Raw genomic sequence first — 25,982 nt, forward strand, 5'->3', positions numbered from 1 at the left:
TGGTTTTACTGAGGCTGGCAACCCTAGTGGCCTGGGGCCCTCGGCAGGGCCCAAGTGGTTGAATGGTCAGTCTGCCCCTGGTCCAATGGATCAGGCAGGATTGTCCGATAGCTGTCAGAGCTGTCCAGCATCCAAGACAGCTCAATGAGAAGAGTCAATGCCAGACACAGAAGAGGTTCCAGGTTCAAGCCCAGGTCCTGACACACCGGTTCAAACCTTTGGCTTGTTTACTGACTACACTTCTGCTTGATTGAACCCTGGCGTGCTCACCTCCTGGTGGGATTATCCAGAGGACCATGACCTGGCACTAGCATTCTACAAAACCCATCTCCATTATCAGGAGCTCTGGTGAAGACCAGATAGTGCTTAAGTCCCCGTACTTTGGGTAACCTGCTGGTGTATTTACCATGCTGGTTTCCCTGTGAGCCTTTTCACTACTGGCCTCCAAGCATGACACCGCTGCTGCCCTAAAGTTGTTTTCTGGGTATTCTTTAATTATCGTACTAATCTTTTCTTCATTACAATTACAATACACGGGCGACAAATCGATAAAGACTTTAAGATGTAGTGCCATGTATTTGTCTGCTCTATTTCCCTGGAACTTGTACATGATGAGTGGAGTCAGATAAAGGCCACTGTCTTTGAAGTAGCACTCCTGGCCATGATAGATTTCTTTTTAAGTTGATCTGGTTTATATCAAAAGGATGGTTTAAGTGACGTGCCTCATCAACCAGAGCCTCATTGTTCCCTGTGCAGTCTTCATCACTCATTTCATAAGTATTGGCAATTTGTTTCAAAGCTGCCTTCTCCTAAAAGAGAAATAATGTAGAATTTTCCATTGTGGTCATGAGCCCATTAGTTTACAAACTAGCTGAATCAGTGAACAAGCCCAATAAGGCCGCATACACGCGATTGAGTTGTCCGGCAAACTTAGTCCGGCAAACAATCTGGCGGATAGTCCGGCGGACTTTCTACCGAACGGACTTGGCCACACACGGACACACAGAAAGTCCGGTGTTTGCTAGCACGATGACGTACAGCACGTACCACGGGACTAGAAAAAGGAAGTTCAATAGCCAGTAGCCAATAGCTTCCTTTTTCGTACTTGCTTCTGAGCATGCGTCATTCTTAGTCCGCCTTACTAGCATACTCACGAATGTATTGTCCGCTGAAACCCAAGATTGGACTGCAAAAATACTTTCTAAGTCCGCCGGACTTTACGCTGAGAAAGTCCGCTGAAGCCCACACACGATCGGATTGTCCGGTGAAATGCGTTTCGGCGGACTAAGTACGCCGGACAATTTGATCGTGTGTACGCAGCTTAAGAATCTTTCCTTAAATGTATACATGATGATTTGTCTTGATTTGTCTTGATTGCCACCTTTGATAGCATCACTCTCTCCATTATATTCAAGTCTATGAGCAGATTGGATCACTCCAGTTCCAGTTCCACTAAAACAATCAATCTACAAATCTGAATAGGCTTCCGATAACCCTTGACGTCTTGTTTCTAGCTATTACAACGTGTTCCCATGTCAGGAACTTCTTGTCATGATATATATATGTTTTGGCTTCCACGGCCAAAAACAAATGTGCAAGGCTGCTGCGCACAACCGCGTGCATTTGGCACCTAGCGGATTTTTTTTAAAACCTGAGGCTTGCATGGGAACATTGCTGGATGGTCGTTCAGTTTTTCATCTTTGCCCCTGATCCCGAATCCTGATTGACTCTGGCTATTGACCCAACTTTCGTCTGACCTTCCTCAGGTCCACCTCTGCCTACCTGTGTTACCGCTTGATGAAGATTTTGCCTACCAGTTTTGTACATTACTGTCTGCATGTTGCTGACCTTGACAATAGAAATAGTATATGCCGGAGCTTCACGCACTGGAGCTAAATGCCCAGTATGCATGGGGCCTTGAATGGAGTGACTATTGTTGTTTTTATTGCAATTGGTTAATATTTGTTTAACGTTATGGTTGATTTTCCTTACCGTATTAGCACCCCCAGACTCTGAAATAAGAAAAAAAAAAAGATGTTAACTGCTGATCTGTTGAGTAGTTTAAACAGTCTGTGGCAACAAATATTTTACTGGAATTTATAGTATAGAGCAGGGATCTCCAAACAAAGGGCCAGCCTACTGTCCTTCAGACTTTAGGAGGGCCGGATTGTGACCAGTGGGGGGTATAAAATGTCCTGGGCCCAGCATCAGTGAGAATAAATATGGCGTCAGGGTTGGTGGTCAGCAGGAGGGGTAGTGCCCCATTAGTGATATTAGTAGGAGGAGTAGTGCCCCATTAGTGGTATTAGTAGTAGGAGTAGTGCCCAATTATTGGTTTTAGGAGTAGTGCCCCAGTATTGGTATTAGTAGGAGGAGTAGTATTCCATCATTGGTATCAGTGGAAGAAATGGTACCCCATTGCTGGTGTCAGTGGGAGGAATAGTGCCCCAAGAGCCGGATAAAGGATAGCAAAGGGCCACATCTGGCCTTCGGGCTGCAGTTTGGAGACCCCTGGTATAGAGAAAGCAGCAATAGAATCCTCACAGAATTAGCACCTTAGTGGGAATGGGTGGGTGGTTTTAGCAATAGTTGTTAAAAAAGATATACCTGTCCTTTGAGGGTTAAGCCCGCTACACACGATCCAAATGTTGGCCAACAGAGCGTCAGACTTTTATCCGAAGGGCGTCTGCCAGGAACTTGTCTTGAATACTAACAGCACACAATTGTCGGTCAACAAACACGGACGTAGTGACGTACTACGAGGAATTTCAGCTCTTGAGCGCCACCCTTTGGGCACCTTCTGCTAATGTCGTGTTTGGTGAGCATTGATTCCGAGCATGCGTGTTTGTACTTTGGACTTTTGTGTGATGGACTTGGGTACAGACGAGACGAAAATCTGACAACAGACTGTTGTCCGGCAAAAATTTACTAACCTGCCATCCAACATTTGTTGGCCGAAAGTTAGGACAACAATTGTCTGAAGGAACGTACTAACGGTCGGATTTTAAGCAAACAGTGTGTCATCACACAATTCCCTCCCGAAAATCCGATTGTGTGTACGAGGCTTAAGTCCATCTTTGATATTTTAGTAAAACAGTGGTCTCAGTCAGACCCTGTCTTGGATACTCCAACAGTGAGATCCCCTGGTCATATTTTACTATATCCTGCTATTTTTAAAGAGGTTGTTCAATACATTTATATTTTCTGTATTATATGGTTTTGTGATCCATGAGGTGCTAATAAAGTCCTGAAGCCCCCATCCAGCATGAATTTTGATCCCACCAATAGAGTTGTCGAGAGTTAGAGGAGTCTGTGAGGGAGCTTAAAGAAGTTCACCCAAAGCCTAACTAAAGCCTTGTACACACTACTGGATTTTCGGCAGGGAATTGTGTGATGCCTAAAATCTGACCGTTAGTACGCTCCATCAAACAATTGTTGTCCAACTTTCAGCCAACAAATGGATGGCAGGCTAGTAAATTTTCGGCGTACAACGGTCTGTTGTCAGATTTTCGTACCGTGTGTACACAAGTCCGTCACAGAAAAGTCCAAAGTACAAACATGCATGCTCAGAATCAATGCTCACCGAACACGACATTAGCAGAAAGTACCCAAAGGGTGGCGCTCAAGAGCTGAAATACCACGCAGTACGTCACTAGGTTCTTGTTTGTTGGTCGACAATTGTGTGCCGTTGGTATGCAAGACAAATTCTTGGCACATGCCCTTCGGACAAAAGTCTGACACTCTGTTGACTAACAATCCGATCGTGTGTACGAGGCCTTACCCTAAACCTAATCTATCTAGCCCTGTAAAGAAGAAATCACAATACTTACCTGTTCTGCAGATGCTCTTGTCCGGTCCCACGGTGAGCTGTCAGTGGTGGCTTCGGTGTGTGGGAGAGTGCAGGAAAGGCAGCGGGCAATGGAAGTTCCATGGTAGTTGGATGGGCGAAGTCACTTCCTAAGCATTTTCCAGCCGTTGTCGGGTTCCCTCCTGCACACAGCATCAGCTGCTGGAGACCGAACCGGACCGGCTTCGGAAAAGGTAAGTATATCGATTTCTTCTTTACAGGGATAGAAGTTTAGAATATGGTTGTGGGTAGATTTAGCGTTTGTTAGGTTTTGGGTGACCTTACACTTCAACTTCTGAGCATCCACCAAACCATGAAATATCACTTTTGTACTGGCCTGTTTAGTTATAATTGAGTGTCATGCGGCCCATCCATTGTGGGCGCACAAGCATCTCCCCCCCCCCCCCCATCTATGCCCCACCGCCCACCCTATTCATAAATGTTATCCCTGTGGGGGGGGGTAGGGGCGTTTTTTGAAGAACCAGAGGCTCTAATACTGTAGGCTTCAAAATAGGATGGGATCGGGGCGCAGAGCATTGTGCCTGGAACCCACTCAAATTAATATTCGCTGTTGCAACACTGTTCCTCCTCCCGGCCAATCGGGAAGCGGGTCTGATAACCCATCACCCGATTGGCTGAAAGGATAGGCAATCCTATTGGATGCCTAGGAGAAGAATGAAGGAGCCACACAGAAGACACAGGAGCCCGCCATCCATGGAAGCCCATTGCCGCCAGAGCCTGCAACCTGCTGCTGCCCTGCCGAAGCCTGCTGCTGCCCACCGAGGCCTGCCGCTGCCTCCCCGGAGCCCGCAACCCGCCCGCTTGGGTAAGTGTGGAGAGGTGCTGACTGAGATGCCACCAACCCAAGCAGGCCCCGGCGGGCGGGTTGCGGGCTCCGGGGAGGCAGCGGCAGGCCTCGGAGGGCAGCGGCAGGTTGCAGTCTCTGGCGTCAGCGGGTTTGTCCCCCCCCTTACAAAAAAATAAAAAAAAAATAAAACACTGGCCGCCACTGGTCTCATATAGAAATGTCTGTTTTTACTAATGCTGACTCTTTATTTTTTATTTTTCAGCCCTACTATTTCTGGGTAGTAGCTCCGCTGCTGCATCGAGGTATACAGTATATACTCTACATAACATATTAATATTAACAGTTGTCACACTTACTTTTTTTTAGTTTTTCGACAAACCAAGGAATGAGTAGAAGCGTAGCCACAAAAACTGCAATACCGATAAAAACTGTAATAATGATGATTGTTTTTGTTTGTGTGGAAATTGAATTCTCTGTAGGGGAATAATTATGTGTATCTGTGAAATGATAATATTAGTAATTATAGTTAAACAGCCATATCTCTTTGCAGAAGTAACATGATGTCATAGTTCTTGACGCTTTTTTTTTTTTTTTAGACATTTTCCAAACATGCACCATGGCAGACTAACAAGTATTGTGCATAAAAACTACAGACAGTAACTATTCATACACCGATCAGCCATTTATGACCACCGCACAGGTAAATTGAATAAAATTGATTATCTTTCTAGAATGACATCTGAAAGTCAGTGGGATATATTAGGCAGCAAGGGAACATGTTACCCCTGAATTTGATGCTTTGAAACCAGAAAAAAAAAGGACATTGCACTTGTGTATGGGGCCAGGGCCAGATTAAGAGTATCATGTGCTTGGTGCTGAGGATTTTGGTGTACCTTTTACTGGGCACCCTTCTGTTTTCCAAGAGCCTGTGCTGGCATGCACCCAAACTCAAAAGGGCACAGCCGCACAGGCATAACACCAGGGAAGCCTGGCATTTGATTCGCCAAGTTTCTGTAAGGGCCGTGCATCGGCATGCACTCTGGGCTGAAAGAGTGCAGCTGAGCAGAACTAACGCTATGGAAGACCCAGACTTCCGTAAGAGCCCAGCATTGACGTGCGCCAGGCTTCTGTTAGGACTGCTCATGCAGTGCCCATTATCAGTCGCACCACCCTGCCCAGGCGGTGCATGTGGAATGCAGGGCCCGTCGGGGGAGATCTCTTCCCGTGGACCCATTGCTTTTCATGGGAAGTCTGTCCTTTTTTTGGGTGGCTGGGCCTATATTAAGGTAGGGGCCTGGAGCTGTAGCTCCAATAGCCCCTACGTTAATCCAGCCCTGTATGGGGCTGTCAAGCAGCAGACCGGTCAAGGTGCCCATGCTGACCACCGTGTCCACAGCCAACAGCGCCTACAATGGAACAATGGCCAGAACTGGGCCACAGAGCAATGGAAGAAGGTGGCCTGGTCTAAAAGAATTCAATATTGGTTTGACGGACACAACAAGTTCAAGATGTTTTCTGGGCCTCCAAATTCTCTAGATCTCAATCTATTTGGGCATCTGTGGGATGTGCTGGAAAAATCAAGTCAGATCCATGGAGGCCTCCACCTTGCAACTTGCAGGACTTAAAAGATCTGCTGTTGACGGCTCGGTGCCAGATACCACCACATACCTTCTGAGGTCTAGTGGAGTCCATACCACTTATGGTGGGTGGTCATCATGTTACGGCTGATTGGTGTGTGTGTGTGAATTATGCAAGCCTTAAAAAACCCTCAGTGACCAAACTATGCAAGAGGAAGTGTTGCCTCCTATCAGTGTCTGGACTGTTCTCATTTTAATACTTGAGGAATTACCATACTGCGGCTGTTTGTAATCTGTACCCACAAAGGTTTCCATGGCCTTAACCACTTAGGAAGGATTTGCCCCCTTAATGACCAGGCCATTTTTTGCGATTCGGCACTGCGTCGCTTTAACTGAATATTGCGCAATGTTGTACCCAAACAAAATTAACGTTCCTTTTTTCTCACAAATAGAGCTTTCTTTTGATGGTATTTGATCACCTCTACAGGTTTTTATTTTTTGCACTATAAACAAAAAAAGACCGACAATTTTGAAAAAAAAACTATATTTTTAAACTTTTTGCTATAATACTTATTCCAAGAAAAAAAATTCATAAAACTAATTTCTTCATCAGTTTAGACCAATATATATTCTTCTACATATTATTCGTACATTTTTTTTAAATTTTGCCGTGGAGTTCCACTTAATAGCCATACCAGACCCGAAAGAACTGGTATGGACTGGGGGGGGGGGGGGGGAACCCATGCCATTTAAAAACATTTTTTTATGTATATAAATGGAAAATGGAAATCTATAACAGCCGCAAGCAATTTTAAATTACATTTTTTCCTTTAGAAATGTCATTTTGCTGCAGTACTGCTATAAACATGGGAAAGATGCGATACTTTGCAGGCAGACTAAGGGGACCCCCAGGCACGATATTTTATGGAATATTTCATTTTTATTGTTTCACTTTAAGCATTTTTAAAATCACTGCTCCTGAAAAAACTGGCGTTTTAAAAACTCTTTCTTGCATTGATACATGTCCACTGGTGCAGGACCCAGGTCCCCAAACACTTTTTATGGCAATAACTTGCATATAAGCCTTTAAAATGAACACTTTTGATTTTACACGTTCGTGTCCCATAGACTTTAACGGTGTTCGCGTGTTTGCACAAACTTTTTGTCTGTTCGCATATTCTGGTATGAACCGAACCGAGGGGTGGGGGGTGGGTAGGTTGGCTCATCCCTAACAGTGACCCGCCTACAAGCTATCTTATATCCTTTCTTATTTGTTTCTGGCAGGATCAGCAAGTATTTTTCTGTACTTGCTAAAAATGTACTTTGCTTGAAAGAAATTAAAATCAAATGCAGTCAAGGTGTGGGAAGCTGCAATATATGACACAGTTCCAGTGAAGGGAACTCTTAAGGCATCAGCATACCAAGACATTTTGGACAATTTCATCCTCCCAACTTTGTGGGAACAGTTTGGGGATGGCCCCTTCCTGTTCCAACGTGACTGCACACCAGTGCACAAAGCAAGGTCCATAAAGGCATGGATGAGCGAGTTGGGGGGGGGGGGGGGACTGGCTTGCACAGAGTCCTGATCTCAACTTGATAGAACACCTGAATTAGAGCAGAGACTGCGAGTCAGGCCCTGCTGTCCAACATCAGTCCCTGACCTCACAAATGGGAAAATGGTCAAACATTCTCATAGACACATTCTTAAACCTCGCGGACAGCCTTCCCAGAAGAGTTGAAGCTGTTATATTATTAATATTAAACCCAATGGACTAAGACTGGGATGCCATTAAAGTTCATGTGCGTGTAAAGGCAGGTGTCCTAAAATGTTCAGCAATATAGTGTACAGTATGTTTGCCCTTCAGTGGGCATAGCATGGGTTCACTTTTAAGTATGAATTATTTTAACAAATTGTATTCTTATTGTATTGTATTGTTGAGTACTTACGATTGCAGTATAGTAGCCAGGGAACCACATTCTTCGAGACATTACTGACCGGATTCTTTGCTGTACATATATAGGTAAAGTTGACATTACTGGGAGGTACAAACACAACGTTCTCTGTCTGGTTTACATTACTGATGTTTAAACTCCTCCAAATGATGTTCACATTGGTTTCATCTACTGAGTCCACCAAACACGTCAAGCTGACCTCACATGTCTTATTATCAGTCACATTGGGGTTGATGGTGACATTCTCAGCCGTTAGATTACCTGGAGAGAAGAAGCAGATAAAAATTTGTTTGAACACGCAACCACCATTAAAGTCTATGGGACATGAACATGAATAATCAAAAGTGATAATTTTAAAGGCTTATATGCATGGTATTGTCATAAAAAGTGTTTCAGGACCCGGGTCCTGCCCCAGGGGACATGTATCAATGCAAAAAAATTTTTGAAAAAGGGACGTTTTTTTTCGGGAGCAGTGATTTTAATAATGCTTAAAGTGAAACAATAAAAGTGTAATATTCCTTTAAATTTTGTACCTGGATGGTGTCTATAGTATGCCTGTAAAGGGGCGCATGTTTCCCGTGTTTAGAACAGTGTGACAGCAAAATGATATTTCTAAAAGAAAAAAAGTAATTTAAAACGTGTCCCATAGACTTTAACAGGGTTCGAAAGTCCGTGTGAACTATTGGTCCATTCGCAAGTTCTGGTGTGAACCGAACCGGGGGGGGGGGGGGGGGTGTTCAGCTCATCCCTAGCCTGGACACTGTGAGATAATTTCCTGAAGGCAAAGAGTTAGCTACCACTACTGAAGACTACAAGTTCCAGCTGACTGGAGAGAGAAAAGAATGCTGGGTGAGGATATAAATAAGGTGGCCCGGGGAGGAGCTTTCTCTCTTGGGACCACAACCTTTGGCTCAGAGACAATGACCCTTACAAAGACATCTCAGAGTATCGCATGAGGGTACTCATCTTTGGCAATAGCCCTTCACCTGCAGTCACTATCTACAGACTCAGACATTCCGCCCCAGAAGGTGAACTTGAGTATGGCTCAAATGCAAAGCAATTTGTAGAGAAAGACTTTTATGTAGATGGCGGTTTGAAATCCTTACCGTCCAGTGAGTCTGCAATCTGTCTTAGCCCCTGTACACACGGTCGGAGATTTCGACAACCAAATCCGTCGGATTTTGTCCGTCGGATCTTGTCCGAAACTGTTGCATACACACGGTCGGACTAAGTTGTCGAAAAATCCGATCATTCAGAACGTGATGACGTAATTTCATTACGATGGGACTACATTCAGGCTAGTAGCCAATAGCTTTGATGTAGGAATTTGATCTGAGCATGCGTGGTACTTTGTCCGATCAAAATTCTCTACACATGATCGGAGTATGTCCGATCTGAGCAGTTGGTCGGAAAATATTTCCAACAAGTTGGAAAATTGGGTCCGACGGATATTCCGACGCAATCAGTCCGATGCAGACCACACACAGTCGGATTATCCGACAACACGATCTGATAGGACACATTCCGATGGATTCTCCGACCGCGTGTACAAGGGCTTAAGAGAGCACAGGAAATGCTCGCTTGTTCTAATCTCAGGCTTCACAAGATTGCGTCCAACAGCAAAGAGGTAATGGAAGCTTTCCCTGCTCAAGACCATTCTAATGATCTAAGCCCTTGTACACACAGTTCGGACATTCAGACGGAAAATGTCCGATCGGATCGCGTTGTCGGATAATCCGACCGTGTGTGGGTTCCATCGGACTGTTTCCGTCGGAATATCCATCCGACAAATTTTTAGAGCTGGGCTATAAAATTTTCCGACAACATGATCCGATAGGACTTTGTCCGATCGTTTGTAGAGAATTCCGACCAGACCAAGTGCCACGCATGCTCAGATCAAATTCCTACATCAAAGCTATTGGCTACTAGCCTGAGCATAGTCCCGTCGTAACGAAATAACGTCACCACGTTCCGAACGTTAGGATTTTCCGACAACTTTGTCCGACCGTGTGTATGCAACACCAGTTTCGGACAAAATCCGTTCGTCAAAATCCAACGGATTTTGTTGTCGGAATGTCCGACCGTGTGTACAAGGGCTAAGGGACTTAGATCTAGGTACAGACTCTTTACCTGTATAGCGCAGTCTAGGTCTACTTTGGGACTTGAAATTGGATTCCTTTACCTTCCAAATAGACGGAGAAGAAAAGCCCTTCACTCGCAGAGGTGTCTTGTCCACAGTCAATAGCCTATACGACCCATTAGGATTTTCGGCACCTGTTACAATTCAAGGTAAAGCCCTACTCAGAGGCTTGATTTGTGAAACATCCGACTGGGATGCCCCACTACCCCCTGATAAGAGGAACTCTTGGGTAGAGTGGAGGAACTCTCTATCAGTCTTATCTGATCTCCATGTTTCACGCCCATATGCTCCCATACCCTCTACAAAGACACAGAGCCATAATCTGTGATGCTTCTATCAAGGCAATAGCTGCTGTGGCCTACTTAAGAACTGTTGGCACTACAGCACGATGCCACGTAGGATTTGTAATGGGCAAGGCAAAGCTAGCTCCACACCCTGAGCACACTGTACCTAGGCTAGAGCTTTGCGCTGCAGTACTAGCTGTCAGTGGCGTAACTAGAACCTTCAGGGCCCTGGTGCAAAAAATTATGGAGGGCCCCCCTGACCTCCGGGCCAGGGCCCTTCCCACTGATCCCAGGGGCAGCAGGACCTGGATAGAAGGGGGAACAAATCCCCTCCATTTTCCTCATGCAGGAGAAAAATGGAGGGGGATTTGTTCCTCTAAATGCCCCCACCCCCCCATCCAGGTGGTCAGGGGCAACATGTGTGCTATTGCAATTGTAACCCCTGTAATTACGCCCCTGGGATGAGTGGGTGGCAGCGGTGTTGGTGGGGGATGGGATCAGTGGCGGTTGGGGAGGGATAGGATCAGTGTCATCGGTGGTGGGGGATGGGATGTGTGGCAGCGGCGAGAGAGAGATGGGAAGAGTGGCAGCGGTGGGGGGGATGGGAATCGGTGGCAGCAGTGGTGGGTGGGTAGGGATGGGATCAGTGACAGCGGTGGTGGTGGGGGATGGGATAAGTGGCAGCAGTGAGGGGGATGGGATCAGTGGCAAGGGTTGTGGTTGGGGGGGTGGGATCAGTGGTAGGGGGGATTGAATGGGATGAGTGGCAGAGGTGGTGGGGGGAATGGGATCAGTGCCAAGGGTGATGGTTGGGGGAGGATGGGATGGGTGGTAGTGGAAGGGGGGATTGGATCAGATGAGTGGCAGCGGTGGTGGGAGAATGGGATCCATGGCGAGGATGGTGGTTGGGGGCGGTGGGATGGGATTGAGTGATGGGGAGGGGAATGGTATCAGTGGCAAGGATGGGGTCAGTGGCAGTAGTGGTCATGGTGGGTGGATCAGTGGCAGCAGTGGCAGTAGTGGCGGTGTGGAGGGCTATCAGGGTATAAGTGGCAGTAGTGGTGGTGGTGTGGGGGATCAGTGGCAGTAGTGGTGGTGGGGATCAGTGGCAGTAGTGGTGGTGGGGATCAGTGGCAGTAGTGGTGTGGGGGGAGTAATCAGTGGCAGTAGTGGTGGTGGTATCAGGGTATCAGTGGCAGTAGTGGTGGTGGTATCAGGGTATCAGTGGCAGTAGTGGTGGTGGTGGTGTGGGGGGTATCAGTGGCAGTAGTGGTGGTGGTGGTGTGGGGGTATCAGTGGCAGTAGTGGTGGTGTGGGGGGTATCAGTAACAGTAGTGGTGGTGTGGGGGGTATCAGTGGCAGTAGTGGTGGTGGTGGTGTGGGGGTATCAGTGGCAGTAGTGGTGGTGTGGGGGGTATCAGTGGCAGTAGTGGTGGTGTGGGGGGTATCAGTGGCAGTAGTGGTGGTGTGGGGGTATCAGTGGCAGTAGTGGTGGTGTGGGGATCAGTACAGTAGAGGTGGTGTGGGGATCAGTGGCAGTAGTGGTGTGGGGGATCAGTACAGTAGTGGTGGTGTGGGGATCAGTACAGTAGAGGTGGTGTGGGGATCAGTGGCAGTAGCGGTGTGGGGGATCAGTACAGTAGTGGTGGTGTGGGGATCAGTGGCAGTAATGGTGTGGGGGGGATCACTGCAGTAGTGGTGGTGGTGTGGGGGTATCAGCTGCAGTAGTGGGGGTGATGTGGGGGATCAGTGACAGTAGTGGTGGTGTGGGAATCAGTGGCAGTGTTGATATTGAGGGATGGGTGCCACTCACTTGCAGATGACTCTGTTCCCCTTCCTTGCTGGGTCTTGCTTGGGTGAGCAGAGGGGATGGGCGGGGCCTGTGAGTGCAGGCAGTGCCAAAGAAGATGGGCGGAGCGGGCGAGGACTGTGCCCGTGAGTTCAGGCAGAGAGTATGGGTGGAGAGGATGGGCGAAGTGGGCGGGGACTGTGCCCCTAAGTGTGGGATGAGAGGATGGGTGGAGAGGATGGGCGGAGCCTTGCAGTGTGCCCGTGAATGCGCTCGGGGAGGATGGGCGGATCGGCCGGAGAGGATGGGCGGAGCGGACTCCCCGTGAATGACTACACCGTGAGTATACTGTACTATCTCCCAGGCGGCGGCGGGCCCCCCTACAGTGGCGGAACCAGAGGGCCCAGTCGCCAATGCGACTGGTGCAACCCTGGTAATTCCGCCACTGCTAGCTGTTGAACTAGCAGAACTAATAACCTCAGAGATGGACATCGACCTCAAGGAAATCCAGTTCTACACTGAGAGCAAGGTAGTGCTAGGCTACATCTACAACGAGACCAGACATTTCTATGTTTACGTCAACAACAGAGTGTTGAGGATTAGGAGATCCGCTCGTCCAACACAATGGCGCTACGTACCTACTGACCATAATCCTGCAGACCATGCTACAAGAGCTGTTGCTGCATGTAACCTGAAAGACACACCATGGTTTACAGGGCCTTCATTCTTGTGCAATGTAGAACAGACTGTTCCTAAAGCCCCGTACACACTATCAGATTGTCTGCTGAGTTTTTCCTTCAGATTTACCAAAACCATATAATATGAGGTCAAACCTTAGGAGTTTCAATGTGTATGCAATCAGGCCGGCCCTTCTACTACATGGTTTTGGTAAATCTGAAGGAAAAACTCAGCAGATAATCTGATAGTGTGTATGGGGCTTAAGAGTGACACTATTGAACTAGTAGATCCAGATTCAGATACTGACATCCGTCCTGAGATCTCGACATTTCAGACTGCAACTTCAGACTGCCAGCTTAAATCTAACAGATTTACCAGGTTCTCAAAATGGAAGACGCTTGTTCGAGATATTCCCTTGTCTTATCTTAACCACTTGCTTACTGGGCACTTAAACCCCTCTCCTGCCCAGACCAATTTTCAACTTTCAGCGCTGATGCACTTTGAATGACAATTGCGCGGGCATACAACACTGTACCCAAATGAAATTTTTATCATTTTTTTCCCACAAATAGAGCTTTCTTTTGGTGGTATTTAATTACAGCTGGGAGTTTTATTTCTTGCTAAACAAACAAAAAAAGATGCAAAATAAAAAAAAATAAAAAATCATGTTTAATAGTCTGTTATAAAATTTTGCAAACAGGTCATTTTTCTCCTTCATTGAAATGCGCTGATGAGGCGGCACTGGTGGGCACTGATAGGCTGCACTGGTGGGCACTGATAGGCATGGTTAAGGTGGCACCGATAGGCACAGATAAGGCGGTACTGATAGGCACAGATAAGGCAGCACTGATGGGCACAGATAAGGTGGCACTGATGGGCAAAGATGGGCACAGATAAGATAGCACGGATGGGTGGCACAGATGGGTGGCACGGATGGGTGGCACGGATAGGTACCACTGATAGATGGGACTGATGGGCACTGATAGGTGGCACTGATAGGTGGCACTGATAGGTGGCACTGATGGGCGGCACTGATGGGCACTGGTAGATGACACTGATGGGCACGGATATGTGGCATATGAGGTGCAGCACTGTTGTTGAGGCAGATTGTGGGCACTGATAGGTGGCACTATGGGCACTAATGGGTGACACTATGGGCATTAAGGGGTGGTACTGATGGGTGGCACTTTTACTATATGTATGTTGCACTGGCAGGGGGCAGGTGGGCACTGATGACTTGCCGTGGTCGGGACTGAAGTCCCTCTCACAGCCGCGGGTGATCGGCTTTTACCGGCTCTGTTGTGATCACATGATCAGCTGTCATTGGCTGACAGCTGATCACGTGGTAAGGGGTCAGGATCGACCCCTTGCTTCGATCCGTGATCAGGCGAGTCTCATAGACCCGCTGATCACAGAGCGCGCACGCCCCTCAGTGGCCACGCAGGCCGCTCGTGCACTGGACGACGTCAATAGACGTAGTCCCGGAAAAGCAGGTCCGCGCTGTAGCCATCATTCGGCTATAGCACGGATCTCAAGCGGTTAAGCACACTCTTTCAACGGTGACTCAAACAGCTGTGACCGCAAGGGATGCATCATTGTCAAAGGATCAATTCAGCATCAGAGCTCCAACAGTCTCAGGATCTTATCATCCGCACTGTACAGCATGAAGCCTATGCTAAGGAGATTGGCTGTATAGTAACAAAGAAAACTGGAGTAATCAGTGCTCCCCACGGGAATTTCACCACTAAAGACTTATACTTACGCCAGTGGAGACAAGTACAAAGTCTGGCAAATACCTTCTGGGACAGGTGGAGGAAACAATACCTCTCCACTTTACAGCCACGTACTAAATGGCAAGACAACAAGCCCAATCTAAAAGGAAAATACCTTTTTCTTGTTAAGGACTATCAGTCCCAAAGGAATGAGTGGCCTTTGGGGTCTCATCACCAACACCTTCCCAAGTGAGGATGGAAAGGTCAGGAAAGTGGAAGTTAAAGCGGGAGTCCGCCGGGAGTTCCGCCGTTTTTTTTTTTTTTAAAAGCCAGCAGCTACAAATACTGCAGCTGCTGACTTTTAAAATAAGGACACTTACCCGCCCAGCACGCCCGCGATGTCGGCACCCGAAGCCGATCTCTCGATCGTCTCTCGGGTGCTTCCGCCGCCATCTTGGGTATGGGAATCAGGAAGTGGAGCCTTTCGGCTTCATTTCCCGGTTTCCTACTGCGCATGCGCGAGTCGCTCTGCGCAATAAGGATGGACCCGCTGCCTCTGGGATCCGTGTGTTTCCCAGCAGGCAGCGGGGAACTTTCGGAAAGGGGTGTATATCTACGCCCCTTTCTGCAGATAGCTATGCCGGAAGTGGGTGCAGATACCTGTACTGTACAGGTACCTGCACCCCCCTCCCCCCTGAAAGGTGCCAATTGTGGCGCTGGAGGGGGGGAGGGTTCCAATGAGCGGAAGGTCCACTTTAGGGTGTACCTCCGCTTTAATATTCATAGAAACAAGGAGACAAAGTTGTTCCTCAGACCAGTTTCTGAACTAATCTTGTTGTCATCTTAGGAATAAATAGTGGCATCTGTTGATACCAGACGGGGAGTGTCATGCCTTCAGCCTATAAAGAAAAAAGAATATCTTCTGGACTTGCAATACCCACTTGATGTCACTCTTTTTTTTTTTTAATAGTTACTTTTTTAATAATTTTTTCACCAATACAAAGCAAACATTGATAAAACAATAATTTCTATACATGCTTCAACGTATAATATCTTAATTACAAAAAATGCCTGCTTTACCCTTTCCCCTACACTCCCTTCCTTCCCCCCTCACTAGTTTAGCCAGCCACTACATTTCTTTTACTTTACATATTATTGATACCATTCTTATATACACGCTGAGGAGGATTGTTATTTCTTATCCATTTGCTCCTTCTCTTTACCACGTTATCCCATAAAACTAAATGTCACTTACTACGCTACTTCCCTTATGGTGAGCATCCCATCCTTCTCAGCCAAGGTTCCCACAGTATTTTAAATGCATTAAAATTCCCCCTTCTAATGAATACTGTCATATTTATTACACTAACCCATTCTGCCATTTTCGGAGCCTTTGATGATTGCCAATGTTGTGAAATCAATTTTCTAGCCTGAAACAGGCACCTCAATACCGCTACCATAATGTTTGTTCGCCCACATCTCTCTTCCGTACATCCTAATAAGCAAATTCTGGCCTCCAGTTCTATTCTAGTCCCAAAGGTTACATTGACAGTATCCAATACTGTGGACCAATACCTATGTAATTTCGGGCATTTCCACATGATGTGTATGAAGTCACCTGTATCCTGGCATTTGGGACACCTATCATCTAATTTCCTCCCATACATATGCAGCCTCTTTGGGTTATGATAAACTCTATACACTAAAAATAGATGGGACATTCTCTGCGATGGGGAGAGTGACACCAATGGCTCTTGCCCTTGACACCAATATTTTTCTCCACGTTTTCTCTAGATATAGATCTGCTACTAATCTGTAGATATAGCTCTGAAATAATACATTTAAAGGTTCCTTCCTTAAGGACCAGGCCTCTTTTTCAGATTTGGTGTTTACATGTTTAAAACAGTTTTTTTTGTTAGAAAATTACTTAGAACCCCCAAACATTTTATATATTTTTTTTCTAACACCCTAGATAATAAAATGGCGGTCATTGAAATACTTTTTTTCACACTGTATTTGCGCAGCGGTCTTACAAGCGCACTTTTTTTGGAAAAAATTCACTTTTTTGAATAAAAAAAATAAGACAACAGTAAAATGAGCCCAATTTTTTTTATATTGTGAAAGATAATGGTACACCGAGTAAATTGATACCCAACATGTCACGCTTCAAAATTGCGCCCGCTCGTGCAATGGCGTCAAACTTTGAGCCTCAAAAATCTCCATAAGCGACATTTAAAAAATTCTACAGGTTGCATTTTTTGTGTTACAGAGGAGGTCTAGGGCTAGAATTATTGATCTTGCTCTACCGATTGCGGCGATACCTAACATGTGTGGTTTGACCACCATTTTCATATGCGGGCGCTACTCACGTATGCGCTCGCTTCTGTGTGCAAGCTCGTCTGGATGGGGTGTTTTTAAAAACCCTTTTTTTTCTTATTTATTTTAATTGATTTTATTTATTTATTTTTACACTGTTTTAAAAAAAAAAAAAATGGATCACTTTTATTCCTATTACAAGGAATGTAAACATCCCTTGTAATAGAAAAAAGCATGACAGGTCCTCTTAAATATGAGATCTGGGGTCAAAAAGTCCCCACATCCCATATTTGGACTAAAATGCAAAAAAAAAATGACATTTAAAAAAAATATACCATTAAGAGGTATGGGCTGAAGTGACGTTTTGACGTTGTTTCCGCCTTCCTATGGTATAGAGACGAGTGGGGGCCATCTTAGCCTCACTCGTCTCCATACCCAGCTACCGACGGCTCCGGTAAGCGGCGGGAGGGAGGGTGACACCTCTCCTGCCGCCGATATCGGTGATTTTGCGGCGAATCCGCCGCGGAGACCACAGTTATCGTACAGACGACAAGCGCCTGAAGAGATGGATACCTCGGTTGTGACAGCAGCTGCTGCTGTTACCGAGATTTCCCTCTTCAAAAATAGGACGTACATCTGCGTGCACTGGTCGTTAAGTGGTTAATTAACCTATGGAGATGTGGAATTTTTTGCCATATCACTGATTGTGTTTTAAATTGAGCTTGGAGGGTGTGTCTTATTTGTAAATACCTGTAAAATAAGGTGCGAGGTACTCCATATTCTCTACTCAACTCTGCTGTCCTCATATAGCTGTATCCCGCTAGTTATGCCCAGCTTCTCCCATTCCCTAATCTTCCCCATAGCCTGGATTTCCTGCATATATTTATTGTCCCATATGGGGGATTATTCCTTTAAACCCTCATGCCCTAAAGCTATCTTACCCGCTTTCCACATTCTCATGACCATCTTCAGCGTTGGGTATTTGGCCGGGAAGGAAACTTCCTCTAAAATCTCTATTATGGTATCCCTCCCTCATTTATTGGCAGTTGTAATGTTTGAAGCCCTATCCTCGCTCTTCCTTTTTTTCCAAATCAACTCCCTAAAGAGGGTTTCCAACTTTCTGAACCATTGTTTTCCTATCCATACTGGGGAATTATGGAGCACGTAAAGTAATTGTGGCATCCAGATCATCTTAATAAGGTTGCACCTCCCAGCTACTGACAGATATCAGCTTTTCTTTAAAATTTTACTAACAGAGGGCCTAAGTTGTTGCTTATGTTCTGGGTTCCGTGTTACAACTATTTCCAAGTATTCCATCTTTTCCATTACATTTAACTGGGATACACCTTCTAAGTTTTCCAAAGGATCCACGGGTAAAAGTGCTGACTTTTCCCAATTTATCACCAGGCCCAAAAATTGTCCATATAGTTTTACTAACTGTACCGCGTTTTTCAGAGATGTCTTTGGTGTCGCCCAAAAAAAGCAGTACATCATCAGCATACAATGCAGTTTTTTCCTCCCCTGCCTTCCTCTGAAAACCCTGAATGCCCTCTGTGGCTCTGATCGCAATCGCCAGAGGTTCTATAGCCAACGCGAAGAGGAGGGGAGACAGGGGACAACCCTGTCTCGTCCCCCTCTCCAGCTGGAACATCTTTGAGTATTCATTATTGATTTTTACTTTAGCCCTTGGGGAGGTATAAAGTGTCTTTACCAATTTAATAAAAGAGGGCCCAAATCCAAATTTCTCTAAAACCAGCCGGAGATAGTTCCATTCTAGGCTATCAAATGCCTTGGTTGCTTCCAGGGAGAGAATAGCTCTACTCGCTGCATTTTCAATTGGCATCTGCAGGTTCGAATAGACTGTTCTGATATTTATGCTCGTTGCTCTATTAGCCCTCTATTAGCAGAATGTGTCCTATCGGACCGCGTCGTCGGATAATCCGACTGTGTGTGGTATGCATCGGACTGATTCCGTCGGAATATCCGTCGGACCCAATTTTCCAACATGTTGGAAATATTTCCCGACCAACTGGTTTGATCGGATATACTCCGATCATGTGTAGAGAATTTTGATCGAACCAAGTGCCACGCATGCTCAGATCAAATTCCTACATCAAAGCTATTGGCTACTAGCCTGAACGTAGTCCCATCGTAACGAAATTACGTCATCACGTTCTGAATGATCGGATTTTTCGACAACTTAGTCTGTGTGTATGCAACAGTTTCGGACAAGATCCGACGGACAAAATCCGACGGATTTGGTTGTCGAAATCTCCGACCGTGTGTACAGGGTCTTAGGGATGAGCCCGGACTGATCTGGGTGGATACGTTTCTGAATACATTTATTCATCCTAACTGCCATCACCCTGGCCAAGATTTTAACGTCTGAGCATAATAATGATATGGGTCTATAGGACGATGTATCCAGCCAATCTTTTCCCTCTTTCTGGAGTACAATTATAGTGGCTTCTGTCATCGAGACAGGCAGCTCCCCCTATGCTACTGCCCAGTTTACTACCTTCAATAATTCTGGAAGCAGTACCTCCCCATACTGCTTGGAAATTTCTACTGGTAATCCATCTGGCCCGGGAGACTTCTGATTTGCCATCCCCTTCACCTCCAAAGTTATGGGGGCTTCCAAAGCATCTCTTTTTTTTATATATATTCTTTATTTTCAAAAATATTTTTCCACTATTGCAAACATAAAACCTATACATTAAATTTTACCATTACAATCATTAATGAATTTTCCCTTACACCCCCCCCCCCCCCCCCCATGAGAAAAAAAAAAAAGGAAAGGCTTCAACAGCCCTCCTGCCCCCTCTCGCTCACTCCTTCCTTATCTATACCCCCTAACTTTCCAGTAACCTCAAGTAACTTTCCCTTTTTCTAAACAGCAGCCATTGCTGCCATCTTCTTTGATGTCTCTCCTCTGTTTCCTCTATCTTATGTATTGACTCTTCGATATTTCTTATTCTTTCTACCCTTTCCACCCACTCTTTCATTGATGGAATATCCTGGGTTTTCCACCTTCGAAGTATTAACGCCTTCGCTGAGTTCAGCAAGTAAGGTACTAAGGAACTCCCATATTGCCTCACCCCCTTCTCTGAATCATTGAACAAGCAAACCCATGGACATTTCTCCATCCTTACTCTTGTTACGTTAAAAATAGCTTCTATTATTTTATCCCAGTAGGTTTGTATTTTAGGACATTCCCACCACAGGTGTGAGAAAGTTCCCAATAGACGGCAACCTGTTGAGGGGTTTTCTCCACTAAATGTATTCACTCTATGTGGAGTTATGTACCACCTTGCTAAAAGCTTGTAGGGCATTTCTCTTGTTTGCGTATCCTTAGCCACCGAATAAGTTCGCCTTATAATCTTATTCCTATGTTCGTAATTAATTAAAGGGCCGATCTCTCTTTCCCACTTTTCTAGATAAGAAGGGTATCCGTAATCTGCCTCCCACAGCAAAATTTTATATATTTTTGAGATTTTACTTTTTTCAAGGCTTTGAGAGGACTCCAATCATTTCTCAAAAGGTCTGAGCTGTCCCATTCCCCGCAGTGGCTTTGGTAAAGACTGGGAAAAATTGTGTAATTGTGTATATCTCCATTTGTCGAGTGCTTTCTGCCCCCATTCCCCTATAATTTCCTCATATGTGCGTAATCTATCACCTTCCATCACTTCCTGTAATCTTATATTCTCTTTATTAGCCCACCTACTAAAATACATATACTCCTCTTTCCCTGGTCTAAAGAAATTTGTGTCAAGCAGCAGCGGTATTAATGGTGAATTGTGTTCCCATTTATGTCTCTTTCTAATGTTCAAAAATGCATTCAATTGGCATCACATTCGGAGCTCAGTGTACAGGGCACACAGGCAGAGAATTTTAATGCAGGACAGACACATTGGGATTGATTTACTAACATTGAAGAGTGCAAAATCTGCTGCAGCTCTGCATGGTAGCCAATCAGCTTCTAATGCACCTCATACACATTCACATGGGGGGTGGGGGGGGGGGGGTTGGCGGGATCTGGGGGTCCCTTGCTAAAGTGGGTGTCCAGATTCCTATAAATCACTTCCTGCACCCCCACAACCACCGAGCCAAGAATGTGGGGAAGAGGCCTTTGTCTTCAACAACATAGGGACAGGGTGCTTTGATGGAGGGCCCAAAGCATCTCCCCTATGTTGAGGGCATGTGACCTGGTATGGTTTCTGATGGGGGAGGGCACTTTCTTTCTTTCTTGTCATCCACCCCCTTTCCCAGCCTGCCAGACTACATGTTCAGATAAGGACCTGTTGTGGATTGATGAGGACCCCACGCTGTTTTTTTTTAATGCCGGTGTTCTGAAAAAAAGTGTCCACCTATCGAATAGTGTCTGGCCTGTACTGCGCAGGCGCATCGCTTGTGCAGTACGGAGGACAAGGAGACTCCAAAAGTCTCTGAAGAAGAATGGAGCCTGCGCACCGAATCCAAGTGGACATAGGGTTGCTCATAGTAACAGGGCCCCTCGTGGGTTCGCTTCGCTCGCCACTCTTCGGGCACGGCCTCGCTTTGCTGTGCTCTTTTTATTCTATCTCTATGTCCACTTGGATGGTGGGGCTTGAACCTGGTCTCACTACACAGGCGCAGTTTATCTTCGGAGATATTCGGCTTCTCCTTGTCCTCCGTACTGCGAAAGCGCAGTACAGGGTGGACACTATGTAATGGGGGACAGTATCTGATACATCACCGGCACTTGTTTTGTTTACATTCTGCAATCAGCAAGGAAACCTGCCACTGTGCCATCAAATGCAACCACTGTGCCATTAAACGCAGCCACTGTGCCCATCAAACGCAGCCACTGTGCCCATCAAACCCTGCCAGTGTGCCCAACAGCCCATCATATGCTGCCAGTGTGCCCATCAAACACTGCCAGTGTGCCCATCAAATGCTGCCAGTGTGCTCATTAAATGCTGCCAGTGTGCCCCCCACCCACTCGCTGTCTGCCTGGCACTTACCCTGTCTTTGGGGCAGCGGGTGACGGCGACGAGCAGGGTCCTTCATGCCTCTCCTACCTCATCTCCCGTCCTCTCCTCCTGATAGGTGTCCAATAGCGGCACCTGTCATTTCAGCCAATCAGGTGACAGGTAACAGACCTGAGCAACTGAGTGGCGGAGAGGCGGTTCAGTGTTCAGTGTGAATAGTCATTCGCTTTCCTAACACAGCTGAGTGGACTGCGAGCGCCAAGCATGGCTCTCGTAGTTCACCTATTTTTCAGCCTTAGAGCCTTACTCACCAGCTCCACTCGGACCATGTGTTCTACGGAGCATCTGACGTCACTTCCGGTTTCCCACTGGCACAATGAAACTCAAAGTAACCTCTTAACTTGAAGAACAAAGCACTTGCCCATAGTGATACTACGCCCGTGCACCCCTATGGACCAGCTGCCACTGACGCAGTGGCTGCCTGCTCCTTAACAACCAGATATTCTGAATGAAACAAAATGAATGCTGAAGTTACAAAACAAATTCTGAAAATGAATTGGTTCAATTAACAAATGGATCTGAGATTACACAAAATGGAAGTCTGTGGTGTACATATGTCTAGTATTGCTAAAAATGACACTTACTGAACACAGTGAGATGATAGTGACAGATCTTTGTCTCTTGATCTATGAGGGATTGTGCTTTGTAGATCCCTTGGTCTTCCAGTCTTAGCTCAGTTATTATTAAGGATCCATCAGGTGTGCTGTTCAGTCTTCCGACATAATTACTATCATCAATTTCAGGTGATTCTTGTGGTTTTGTTCTGGCAATTGCTCTTGCTCCTTTAACCAAATTCCAGGCAATGGATTTAGCCCCGGTGTAACAGAGATGTAGGGTGACAGCTCCTCCCACAGCGCCTGATACATCCTCCTTTACACTCTGCGCCTCACTCATCACATCTGATAAAGAATAATAATACTTCATGTTAGCAGGCAGCAGACTGATATGTTAGACTTCCCTTACACTATTATTATTATTATTATTATACAGGATTTATATAGAGCCAACAGTTTGCACAGCGCTTTACAACATGCGGGCAGACAGTACAAATACAATACAAATCAATACAGGAGGAATCAGATAAACTAGTAGATTTTCTCATACAAGCACTTCTACAAACATTCCTGAAGCCTAAAAATTTCATTTGCTTTTAACATTTCAGAATCCCCCCCCCCCCCCCCCCCCGATCCTTTCAATTTTCTCATAACTGTATAATTTGTGGTCAAAAATGAACGTTGATTTGGCCCCACTAATCAAGGTTGAAAAATAGAAAATGAGAGACGGAGCCAAAACCAAAAAAATGTGTTCTGATGCAGCACCAGAAATGAGTGAAAACAAATAAACATAAAATAATAAAAAAGGGCGCAAATAGACATAAAGTCATCCAATATGACTAATATATAATATATGATAACAGCAAATGAACCATGAAGATGATGTAAAAAAAAAGTCCAGCAAAATATATATGGATAAAACAATAAGGTGATATAATTATTCTATATATGCTTTGGGGTTGCCAACTGTCTGTTCATTCATGGACAGTTTGTAAGAACCCATTATTTTTACTCTTGTCTGTCAATGTCGGTGACGGTAATTTAGTGGTAACTAACTGGTAGTTGCAGCAGCCAATAGCATGATTCAGTTTAACTCCACCCATATAGGGGCCACCCAGTATGAGATAGAGGGAGGGACTCATGAGACAAATTCCTCCACCTCCTGCTGCCTCTTCAGCTATTGAGTGCTGTAACCCTACCCGCTCCCTGAGCTCACCACATTTCATGTCAGACAGCAGATGGAGTGGAAGAAGATACAACGCCAGAGGGGACCCCAGGACAGAGCCATGACTTGGAGATCTGGACATTCTGTGTCCACCTGTCTGAGTACTACAACCCCACAATGTCACCTGTAGTTCTCTTCAGCTGGAGGATCCCATGTTGTCAATGACAGGCAATGCAGAGTCATAAATAACCATCCCCCCCCCAATAAGAGCAGTGGCGGGGGGGGGGGGGGGTGGAATTTATTGTTACGCCCTGTCTAGATGTCCATGTCTCCAGTGGAGGAAGGTGTTTGTAGTGGTGTGTCATACCTTTCTACCAGAACTTTCTGAAACCCCTGATCCATGCACCCGGCCCCTAATCTCAAGCAGGGGGCCAAGGCAAGGATTTCAATGGGTTTTTTTTTTGAAGCACATGATTAGAGCCCGAGGGTCTAATTGGCTTAAAAAATGGGTATGAGCCCCCCAAGTTGTGCGACTATAGAGAATTTATATTCACTAAAGTTTTCCTGTGCCAATCAGGAAGCGGGTCCTGAGACTCGATTGGCCAGAGAGAATTAGGACTTAGGAGTGAGCGAGAGAGGGTGACTACATTCCTATATACAGTGTGACCATGGAGAAAGAATGTAGCCACCCTCTGACCAAAAGTCAGATAAAAGTTTATTGTATATACAGATTAAAATGATGATATTTTAAATCCATTAAAAAAGATAAGTAAGACAAAAATCCCGATGTAAATTGCAAATGTACCATGCACTATAAATACGTTTGGCCATGGTTGCTTCCTCAGGATGGGTGCTGCATTGTGGAAACATAAAAATGTTATAATATTCACTATTATAACTTCAATTTAATATTTGTATTTTTTTTCAGGTGTTATGCTATATTGTATATATTCTTTTGGATTATATGTTTTTCCACAGAGTAGCACTTATCCTGAAGAAGCGGCCAGCAAAACACGTTGATAGTGTGTTACATTTACAATATACATCTTTGGTGGAATTTGTGGCTTACATATCTTTTAATGGATTTGTTTTATCATCATTTGACTCCCTTCCAGCCCAGGCCATTTTTCAGTTTCAGCACTGTCACACTTTGAATGACAATTACTCAGGCATGTTGCATGCCTGAGTAATTGTACCCAGTAAATGTACCCATATGAATTTTTAGAACATTTTTCACACAAATAGAGGTTTTTTTTAGGGGGAATTTAATCACCACTGGGTTTTTTTTTTGCCTATATAAAGGAAAAAAAAACAAGATAACACGTATTCCTTAGTTGCTGTTATAAAAGTGTGCAAATAAAAAAATCTTTCTTCAAAAAGTGAATTTTCTTGTGAAACGCGTCAACCTTGCTGCTTTCTATCTGTATCATGATTGTGTGGTGATTATGCTTTGATACTATATATTGATTTTATGGAATAAAGAATAACATCCTCTGCAATCGGGAGTGCGGTCACCTTCTCTTCTACATTGGATCAGGAACACTGTGACCGTCCATTAAGGGCGCACAGGCGCCGCCCCCCCCCCCATCCATGCATCTGATCCTAATGCAGGATGCATGAATTCCAATGTGGAGGGGCTTTTTTTTTGAAGCACGTGATTAGAGCCAGAGGCTCAAATAGGATTCAAAATAGGGTGGGCTCGGGATGCAGAGCACTGTGAACTGAGCCCACTCAGTTGTGTGGCAATAGCAAATAGTCTGAGACCTGTTTCCTGATTGGCTGAAAGGAGCAGCATTCCGATTGGCCGCCGAGGAGGAGGGCGGAGACGGAAGCCACTGAGCAGGGGAAGCCACCCATGATGCCTGTTGCCCGTGATGCCCACGGAGGAGAGCAGCAGAAGAGGAAGAAGCCGCCCATGATACCTGCCGCCCGTGATGCCCGCCATAGTGCTCTGGACCCAACTGACCGAAGCAGGCGGGGGAAGGAGGGGTATCATGTGGGTGCACTGAAAAAAAAAATTACCACCAGCACCCACTGACTGTGACTGGTGTGACAGTGGTCAGGAACACTGTGACTGGTGTGCTGGTGATCAGGAACACTGTGACGGGTGTGGCAGTGATCAGGAACAC

General features: G+C 45.7%; 1 protein-coding gene across 1 annotated transcript in view; it reads right to left on the reverse strand.

Moving 5' to 3' along the window:
* LOC143942193 (uncharacterized) overlaps positions 1 to 25,982 on the reverse strand; it is an 80,310-nt gene that overhangs the window by 26,718 nt on the left and 27,610 nt on the right. Inside the window, exons 2-6 of the mRNA XM_077463447.1 lie at positions 22,719 to 23,033; positions 8,180 to 8,446; positions 5,012 to 5,152; positions 1,993 to 2,012; positions 723 to 809 (exon numbers count right to left, since the gene is read on the reverse strand). Coding sequence (XP_077319573.1) covers positions 723 to 809; positions 1,993 to 2,012; positions 5,012 to 5,152; positions 8,180 to 8,446; positions 22,719 to 23,033 — 830 coding nt within the window. The remainder of the gene's footprint in view (positions 1 to 722; positions 810 to 1,992; positions 2,013 to 5,011; positions 5,153 to 8,179; positions 8,447 to 22,718; positions 23,034 to 25,982) is intronic.

The sequence above is a fragment of the Lithobates pipiens genome, unplaced genomic scaffold (genome assembly GCF_037356315.1).
Source record: "Lithobates pipiens isolate NorthernLeopardFrog02 unplaced genomic scaffold, aLitPip1_a1.2 Scaffold_30, whole genome shotgun sequence".
Classification (NCBI taxonomy): Eukaryota; Metazoa; Chordata; class Amphibia; order Anura; family Ranidae; genus Lithobates; species Lithobates pipiens.